The sequence below is a fragment of the Enoplosus armatus genome, chromosome 6, assembly GCF_043641665.1.
Source record: "Enoplosus armatus isolate fEnoArm2 chromosome 6, fEnoArm2.hap1, whole genome shotgun sequence".
In the NCBI taxonomy this organism is placed as follows: Eukaryota; Metazoa; Chordata; class Actinopteri; order Centrarchiformes; family Enoplosidae; genus Enoplosus; species Enoplosus armatus.
In genome coordinates, this window is record NC_092185.1 from 17,956,622 (window position 1) to 17,966,837 (window position 10,216).

General features: G+C 45.1%; 1 protein-coding gene across 2 annotated transcripts in view; it reads right to left on the bottom strand.

The window, feature by feature from the left end:
* The window catches only part of abtb2b (ankyrin repeat and BTB (POZ) domain containing 2b), a 46,392-nt gene extending 36,176 nt beyond the window's left edge, over positions 1-10,216 (bottom strand). For both annotated transcript variants that reach the window (XM_070908185.1, XM_070908184.1), the window contains exon 1: positions 9,325-10,216. In XM_070908185.1, the coding sequence (XP_070764286.1) occupies positions 9,325-10,216 (892 nt within the window). The remainder of the gene's footprint in view (positions 1-9,324) is intronic.

Here is a 10,216-nt window from a genome sequence, read left to right on the forward strand (position 1 = left end):
TGTATTTTGCTCTTTGAGGTGGAGAAGAGGGGAAAGCATTGAGGGGTGCTTTGCGCCTAGCTTAAGCCATGGTCTGTTTAACTGCTGTCTGACTGACTTCCTCTGCAACCTCCACTCCTCTGCATAGACGGAGACACACTACCAGCAAAGTCACACAAGATACTAACAGTCTAATTCACACATTATGTACTGACAGACAAAAGGCATGCGGCAGAATTAATAAATTCAAGTAGAAAAACAATTTGAAGAGCAGCATCATCCTCACGGATTTAGCTGTTTGACACAAGTTGAACCAAAGAAATTTCTGTTTCTCCGCCCGTTAAACAAGGCATCCTTTCATCAGTGTGAAATTCCACCACATACCACCCTATTCCCTCTTCTGTCCTCTCCCTCCACTCCTTTAATGCTCAATAGGCAGATTATCTCAATGTTGGAGAGGAAACTTGGCCACAGTCACTGGAGTGTATTATGTCCAGCACTGTCTGTGACCCTGCAGTGGCACACAGATGGCCGACACAACACAGATAGACAGAGACAGAGAGAGAGGGAGGCCAACACAGAGAGGCACACAGCAGATGTAGCTGAATAGAGAGAGTCCGTTCAGCGAAAACATTCAAATACAAAGTTGAACAAATACTTACCTGGACGTGGGCCCACACATGCACACAGTTATACACAGATGTAAGCCAAATTAGTGGGAATATACCCAAAGAGACATATCCTGTGCAGACACACAGCAACACAAGCAAAGCATCAGGTCAGAGTTTTCTTATCTCAGAGCCTTACACGTGGGCAGTCAAGCCATGCAAGTTTCCCCCCGCCACACAAACACAACATAGACTCAAACCCAAACATACTCCTCAGCATTTTCACAGGAAACACATAGACATGGTGATTATGTGTAATAAAGGAGCCTCTTAAGTCTGCAGCGGAAATACAGGCCAACCTGATGATGACTGTTTCAGCTCCATCTGTGTCCCCTAAACATTATCTAAACCTTTATATGTTTATGCACACCTAACTCTTAAATCACTGTGTGTGGTAGGGAGTCACACCTCCATAGGTTTTGTTACTAATTTTCCATAATAATACACATCTTCTTTTGCTTACCTATGGGATCTGGACTGTTTATTTTGGTTCCACATGTGGTGGATGTGCTGCGCAGATCTTATCAACAGAAAGAGACTAAAGGCTACGGGGAAAGGGTGTCCTGTCTTGACAGAGTCTGTTTTCCTGTGCCCACATGTGTTCTCCATATGGCCCTGCTCTAAATGTGCCCCTTCCCTCCACTAACCACGAGGGAATTCCAGGAAGCCTTACTGTACATGGTTTTGGTCTAAATATGCTGTGTGCGCCACTGTGGCTCTTTTAATCACCACATGTCTATCCAGATGACCTTGACCCAACAGGTGATGGTTTTAGGAGATGGCACTGGTTGCAGGGTTGCAGATGGAAAAGCAGAAGTTTTGGAAAATAAAATTGAAATGTAGGCTGGGTTTTGCTGCAGAAAGCAAGAGAGAAGTAGAAAGGGGGCAGGGTAAATAGGGAAATAGGATAGATGAACAGACAAAGTTCCAAAGGTGAGGGCCAGAGCCAGAGATTGCAATCAATGTGGGTTGAGAACAAGAACGGTAAAAAGACACTGATAAAAAGTACAGAGTCTAAAGGAACTTGGATGAGCCTGGTGAGGTTGGAAAATAGATGCCCAGGTTTGATAGCACACAACAGGAGAAACACTCTCAAATCAATGACTTCAGACCACAGCGGTTTGGCTATCTGCACAACTTGTTGGAGGGGCGATGTATCCTGTGATGAGGGCAAAAAGGGATTCAAAAGAGTCTCGATGTTTACGCATGTCTTGTTGCTGACAAAGCTGCAGGCTCGAGGCACAAACAAACACATTCCAGTGTCTGATGGAGAGCAACGAGACAGTTGAGAGAAGAGAGGGCAAGAGGGATAGAATGAGTTTTAACCCCTATCTATGGTAGCAATGAACACGTATGGAAACACACTGCATCAATTCCTGTCACTGGAGGACTTTTCAAGAAAGTAAAAAAGAGCAAAACCCTCTCATCCTTGTGCTTTCCTTCCAAAGAGAGCTGCATCTCCTTGGGTTCAGACGAACAGGGCTAGACACCCACTCCACTCATCACTCTCTGATTGGGTGCCTGTGTTAACAATCACTCAGTCAGCCCTCAATCAACCACGATTTCAAAAGGCAAATCCAGGCCAACACACAGACACAGACACAAACATTATGGACACTTACACACTGTCCATTTCAAAAGCACAGATACCATCAGTGTCAGAAGAGAGACACAAACATGGGAGAGACAGCAAAACATCAAAAGCAAAAACATGCAGAAGAAATGTCAAAGGAAGTGCTGGCCTACTTATGACTGTAGGGCAACATACCACACACGCGCACACACATGCACGCACCTCCGTTAACCTGTCATGATGGGCACTTTGCCTACTGAACCTGGCACACTCACCAACAAACTTGTCATAAAAGCTGTGGTTACTTTTCCTTCTCTATCTGACTCTCTCTCTAAATTCTCCTTCTGGAAAGTTGGCTGGCTGTTTTGGGTGTTGGAGAAACTGTTTCCAAACATCTTGCAAGCTGTAAACTCTTGCTCAACCTGTAGAAGATGTGTATGTGAGGCTGGTCCTGATTTCACAGTGTAAGCCGTAGGTATATGAAGTACTACAGTTATTCCAACTGATGTATTTTTATTCAAAAGGACTTTTGGCTCCAAAACAAAACTGGAAGACACTCAACAGTAAAGAAGCAGGGATGGAAGTTCTTAACAGAGTGTCTTTGTCCACTGATGCAATGTTTGCTTACTCCACCCTCTGTACACTTACAACCTTGGTAGTCATGCAAGTCTGACGGAAAAGCATCTTCTTCTGTTTGTCTGCTTCTCCTCTGCACTCTCTTAGTGTGTTTTCATGTATGTGTGTGTGCGCAGGGGGCAGTTACCAGCGTACAGAGGTGTTTTCCTACCTATGGATTTCAAAATGTGTTTTTGTCTGTCTCATGTGTCAACTATAGTAACAGTAAGATAGATAGCCAAAATGTCTGCATCTTCCTTGTTTTTATCTGGATTATGACAGATTGATGCGATTATAAATGTGTAAATGTACAAATCTACTTCTGTGTACAGTAGTGTATTGCATATGTAAATTAATATCTGCATGTTAATAAGCGGGAAAAAGAGAAAGGTGGCCAGAGAGGGGGGGAGTCATGTGTACTACAGTGTGTCTACAGACGAGTGTGTTTGCTTTTCCAGTGCAATATATCTGAGCTTTTCCATTCATGCTCCACACACTGCTGCTCTGACTTTGCTTGACAAAGAGGTCACTGACAGCATCACAAAAAGCTCCCTCTTTTAGCCCGTTTACAAAAACAACAATTTAGACTTGAAAGAAAAAAAGAAAAAAGAGAAAACATAACTTTCCTAGCTTGGCTGAAGAACATCCAAAAGAAGCTGTGTCCTTTTTTTTCAGTGCCCGCTGATGGAAGTGATCGTAGCCCTTCCTTTGGCACACATACATGCGTACGCAGTAACAATCCTGCACGCACACACACACACACACACACACACACACACACACACACACACACACACACACACACAGAACACACACACACAGAACACAACTCTTCCTCAGCTGCAGAGATTTGGCTCTGGCCAACCTGGCTACATAGATACCAATCAGAGAGGATATGTGGGATTGCAGCTTCATCTCTCTCTCCATGGCTCCATCCAGCCAAGTCAGTATGACTCCAACAGATTTCACCAGAGAACACAGCAAGAGGTTATTATATCCAATCCCTGGTCAGACAAATCTGTTTCCATTTAAACTACACACTCCCTCATCCCCCTCCATACTTTCTCTCCCCTCACCCCTCCAGTTTGCCCATCTGATCTGTTTGTGTGTAATTAAATATTACAACCAAATCACCCACAAAATGGTTCTGTATTGACTACAGTAACTGGCTTCAAAACTGATGCATGCCAGCTAACGCCTATTAGCAATTAGAACTGCGATGGTTGGAATTGATTTTTCAGGGGTAGGGAGCAGGAAAACTGATGATTTTAGAGGGGTTTTGTGGTTTGACACAGACTCAGAGAGTTTACGCTGTGAGATCTGTGCAAATGTTTAAAAGCAAGGGGTAACGGATCTGCATTGCCACAGAAACAAAACCAAATTAAAAGACTGAATGGAGTACTGTATATATATTTTTCTTTGCTAACCATGTGCTGTAACAGTTAATCAAACCATCTCTGTGTTAAATAGCTGCATGACAGGGTGGTGTAGCTGTAAGATGGATGGTCTTTTAGTAGCAATGACAGCTTTCTTACAGTGACTGGCAGCACTTGGTTTATGTCTGGGATTGGTATAATAAGAGACAGTTCTCTGTTTACTATAACAGAGTAGCTTTTCATGCACATGGTATTTTTTGCATTTTGAATATCAGATTTAGACGATGTATTTTGCAAAAAGACAGTATCAAGAAATGTCAAGTTTTTTAAATGTAATTCATTAGGTAGATTTACTAAACTAGCTTTATTTTTACTTTTGCTAACCCTAACCCTAGTCGGGGGGGGGGGGGGGGGGGGGGGGAGAAATATGAGCTGCAGGAGCCAAATGTTATGTGAAGAAAAGCCTTGATATTGCTCTATCCTTTTAGTCTTGATCCTAACCTCCTCACTCTGTCTAGGCAGTAAAGCTAGACAGCATTATTCTCTTTCACCTTAGCCTCAGTCTCTCAAATTAAACCCAGTGTTAAATCATTATTGGTTAGGGTGCAATCCTACCCATTTTTTTTTTTACCTTTTTGGCTTGTGTTGCTATAGCTACTGATTAAGTGGGCAAGATGGACAAAAACGACTCTGGTAACTTGTGGCAACCAAGGCCAATATGATCGAAGGAAGCATAAGCACTGATCAATCCTGTGCATATTCTTGTCCATTTCTCATTTCCACCTTAATACAGGAAACAGCAAATAAACATCTTTTAACTTCTGACTCTCAACACTCAGATTTCAGTATTACAATGACCAAGTCAGACTCTAACACAGGTGCATGTGGCAGCGCTGTCTCTAAGCCAGAATTCACGTGGGGATGATGTGATGCACAGTAGCTTTCAACAAAACCCTTGCTAGCATCCAGGCAATGCACTAAGCTGCCTGGTCCAAGATTCCAGCCATCTTCCAGCCAGTCCTCCTGCTTCCCTCATTAGCTAATCCGGCTGCAACCCCAACCCAACGTGCAGGACAGATTCCCTCAAGAACCATAGCCAGGACTCTGTGGTAATGCATGTGACACACTGGCTGCACATTTTCCAATTTAAACAAGCCAATTGAGCTCAATACCACTCTGAAATCTCCTGTTCTCTCTGGATAGAATAAAGACTAAACCACTACTCTCCAAGAATGTGATTAGAAAGCATAAATCAAGATGCAAAGGCACGAATGCTTTCAAGTTTGCTGTCACTATTTCTGTGTGTCTATTTGTGTCTATTGCCCTTTTTCCCTTGAGTATCTGTCATCCCCATCTTTCTTTGCTTCCTCCCTATCAGTGCTTTACTGTAAACAGTGTTAAGAAGCATGACTCATGCAGCTGTAATGTAATAGGAGGAGCGTGGTGGAGATCAAAATAATGACTGTGAAGTTTCAAAGAAGAAGAGCGAGTAAAGACGGGAGGATACGATCTGTAAAGAAAGTTATATGACTTTGATTGCTATTAATTTCACAAACTAAATGACCTGCATCAAAGGAAGGTTACTGAATCAATGTCACTGGTTTTGTAATAGCCAGACAAATCATTTGTGGTGGCATATCTGTGAAAGCATTACTCACAGTTTTCCAAGAATAGTTTATACCCACACAAGTACATTTCAGCACCCACAGATGAGCACATTGAAACACATGTGCACACCAGCACTCTAATGGGTCAGTGTTTTTACAGCTGGGACCAGACAAGAAGCCAGTGCAAACAGTGACATGGACCATCAGTGTGTGTGTGTGTGTGTGTGTGTGAAGCCTGAGGTGGTACATGCACCCACACACATAACACTCTCACACACACAAGCATAAAGTGTAGTGTTTTGTGAAGGATTAACCCTTATTATCCACTAAAGCTATATGACTTATGGTCTTAGCTCTAGACACACACTGACCTGCTGACAGTGTTCACAAGGTTAACCTAAATTCATCTGTACAGTTATCCGGGCCAAATGCAGGCTTGCTGTTTAATGCTAGGGCAAATTTGCAGCATGCCTAACATGCAAGCATCACACAAGGATGAACTTAAGTCTATTTCACCACAATATTAATGTCCTGATATGTTTTCCAAAACTGTTTTTATCCTGCTCCAGATTTGTGGAGCAGGGAGCGTATTTTCAGAGTGCTGGTTTCCCCATCTGTGTGACCACAGTGCTGGGCTGCTCTCCCTGCATCTTTCTGCCCGATGTTCCCACGCCTCTTTCTGGGCTAAATACATATTTAGGGAAATACTGAGCTGCAAATCATATGCCCTGCTCTCTCAGTGCACCCCAAACCCATTACTCACAGCCTTTTTAACTACTTTTATAGAGCTGGAGCAGAGAAACTGAACTTTGCTTTTTGTTAGTTCTGAACCAAATCAAAGTTTATTTACCCAGGTAAATTTTGCTGAATGAATGCTCTCTTTCAGATATTTCAGACAAGTACAGCAGTATAGATTCAAGCCATAGGGCAGCCCCTTACAACCATCTTCCACTGCGAAGCTTGAATGGAGCTGCTGAGAGTTAACAGCCTTGCTCAAGGCAAAGTCACTTGTTTGCATATCTAACTATTAGACTACTGCTTCAACAGCTAACTTGGGAAACAAATAAAAACACAAAAAAGTCTGAGAACGTTGCTAAAGTCCCACAAAAACTCAAATGGGTTTGTACTTGGAAAATTGTTCTGTCAGTCGGACCAGAGTTTAACAGACATCTGTGTGCCAGTCATGAAGATCAATCATTTTATAGCCACTTCCACTGTCCATTAGTAAAGCTACTACTCTGCACTTTAAAATGCCCCACTGTGCTATCAATACAAATTACACTGGGAAGAACTCGCTCGTGCTATTTCCTTGTGAGGAGAAATGAATGACAAATGGATTCTTCTGTATAACAGCACTGTGTAGTGAGTGAGTTCAACCAGTGCTGTGGAGCCATTTGAACACATGCAAAGCAGACTAAATAGGTTTCAGGGTATGTGTGTGTGTGTGTGTGTGTACGCGATTGTGCTCATGTGAGTGTGTGCATGAGTAATGAATAAGATCCTGGCACATCACAACCGGGTTCCTCTAATGCACTCCCTGTAGACCAGAAGAAATAAACAGATAAAGATGAAATGGACGTGAATGCAATGGCAGAGAAAAAAAGAGAGAGCCAAGAGCGAGAGTGAGCAAGAGAGGGCAAGAGGAGAGGAGGGAGGGAGTTTTCAGAATTGTTATTGGAGCCGTAGAAGTCATTTCTGACTTAAAGAGTTCCAGATGTGGGCCAGCCCCTGAGAAAGAGAAAGAGTTGAAGAGATGGAGAGAGGGAGGGAGGAATATTTATCAGACTTTGCCCTTCCATATGATCAGTAGTCTACACTCCCTCTCTGGACTTTGAGAACGTAAAGTGGATCTTTGCTTTTGTGTACACTGATGGTTATGGTGGCGGTGTGTGTGTGTGTGGGGAGGGGGGGGGCTGCTGAAGGGTGTGGGGTGTCAGGTGGTAAGGTGGTAGAGGGGTATGTGGCTTGCACAGGCCAGTCTTGGGCCTATAAAAAGCAAGGGTGGTCAGAATAATGGGCTGTTGTTATTACACACACACACACACACACACACACACACAAACCAATGACTGAACTCACCAAAATAGGCCAGTCGAAACCCAACTGAAAGACATCTGGTTAAACACTGGGACAAGGACTGCACGCTGCTCTTTAACTTATTTTGCAATGAAATAGCTCTAACTCAAGTATATCAAGTCCAATGCACTGCACTCTATTGTTGCAGGCTCACACATTACAATGAAACCAGTGTAAGCTGCATGAGTGGGTACACACATGTGTGCAAGTCCTGTATGTTAAGTGCTGATTGATCTCAAACCTTAAAGAATGAAGTGTTACAGCATTATCCTCTTCTTCACACGCATGTCATGCTTGCACAGAAAGGTGCTCCTGCATGATAACGTCTTAACTTAGACCAACTGTGAGCCTGCAGCCCTGTAATGGCTATGTCCAGTTATTTTCTCTCTCTGTTGTGTATGTACATGGATGTGTATGCCCAGCTTCCCCAACATTTGTTTTTGCTCCCTCTGCATTGGGCTAAGCTGCATGATCACACAACAAAAGGCTATTGTCCTGCAGTAAAAAGCTCTGCTCCAGGGAGCTGGTATTGGGCCACAAACAAAGCCTGGTTACATTGTCCCAACACAAGCTCATGAATCAACTCAACACTGGGCTGCCAAAACAGCCACAGAAAGAGCCCTATGACTCTACCAGGGTTTGACAAAGAGGGAAGCGAAAGAGAGTTGATTGAGGAGGGACGTGAGGGTGGAGGAAACAAGTGGGCAGGGAGCTGGATGCACAGCTGGAGCTGGAAGAGAGAGGAGGGAGAGTGGTGTAAGATATGTAGAGATGGTGGTGGATGAGAGGGAACGGTCCAACAGGAGGAGAGGAGGAGAGTGGGATAAGGAAATGGAAGAAGGGGAGGATTTGAAAGGAGTGCAGCCAACACAGCAGGAGGATGAGAAGTGAAGTCAGCGTAAACAGAGAGCTGTATCAACATACAAGCCTCCTGCCTGTGCTCTAAAGGCTCCCTGCACCTCAAATCACAACAGCAGAAAGGGACTCAACTGACCAATGAGAGTGAAGCAGTTAAAATCAAATGCCCCCGTCCAACACAGAATCCTAACAGTAATTTCTCCTCATACGACCTTGGTCAGAGAGAAAATGCTTTCTTTGTTCGCATCAGATGCCTCTCTGCACTGTTACTTTCCTATTCTGACAGGTCAAATTAGCAACGAATCCATCACACTCTCATGCACAAAGAGCTGCTATTGTATCCTGCAGCAGGCCACATTTCACCTTTTCCACACTGTGAGGGAGTGGAAAGTGGTGACCAGAACTCTGGAAGGAGAGTGTGTGACAGAAAAAAAAAGTTTGGAAATCAATCACCACACAGCAAAACACACACTAAAAGCTGTCATTTGCATCAATTTACCCACAGAACAACTGGACATTTGTTGATTATAGTGCCCTGAAAAAAAAGACTACTTAAAATATATTTAACCTACCATTGGCGTTCTTCCCGCAGATCAGGTGCTCATAGTGCTGCAGGACTCCCCACAGCTCCGCGTCATTGTTCACCACCCCCTCAAGGGCCTCGGCACTCACTGGGGCGCATGCTGACCCTGAATCCGGCCCTGAATGACCCCTCTCGGCCATCAGCACCCGGGCTCCTATCTCCTCCACCAGAGCTTCCATGCATGCGGTCAGGCATATAGCTGCATACTCGTGGATGCGCACGGAGATGCGGGTATCCACCATCCAGCGGAAGAAGCGTCCCACGGAGAAGGAGAGGCCGCAGCGGGCGGACTTGCCCTTCCTCAGCAGCTCCCCGGCGCTCATACTGTACATGGAGATGGCCTTCACCGTGGCAGAGACGCAGTGGTCGGCCAGGGCCCAGCTGAGCACCAGCCTCATGGCGCTCTGCACCTCGAAGCGCGTGCAGCGGCAGTGCATGACGCTGAGCCGCTGAGCCTCCCTGGAGATGCGGATCAGAGCCCTGCGGAGGAGAGCGGACAGCCGCCTCACGGCCTCCGGAGAGAACACAGGTGTAGGTCCCCCTTTCAGGCCCCCACTCTCGGCCACTTTGCGCAATATCTTGGCCACCTCCTCTTCGTTCCAGGGGAACTCTTCCAGCTCAGGTAAGCGGGGACACTTGGAGAATATGTCCTCCGGGTCTTCCGGGAGGACAGTGTTGACCGTGTCCCAGCTGTTGTTCCTGCTGTTCATGGAGCCGGAGTAGTACCACCAGTTGCCCCGGTGAGGGGCCGTCATGAAGGCCTGGGAGTTGGACTTGGAGGAGGACAGGCTGAGGGATTTGCAGGAGTCCCCCGCCCCGTAGCCAGAGTCCAGCGTCAGGTCCTCCAGGGTTTTCATGTGGACATTACTCAAACCAGCCAT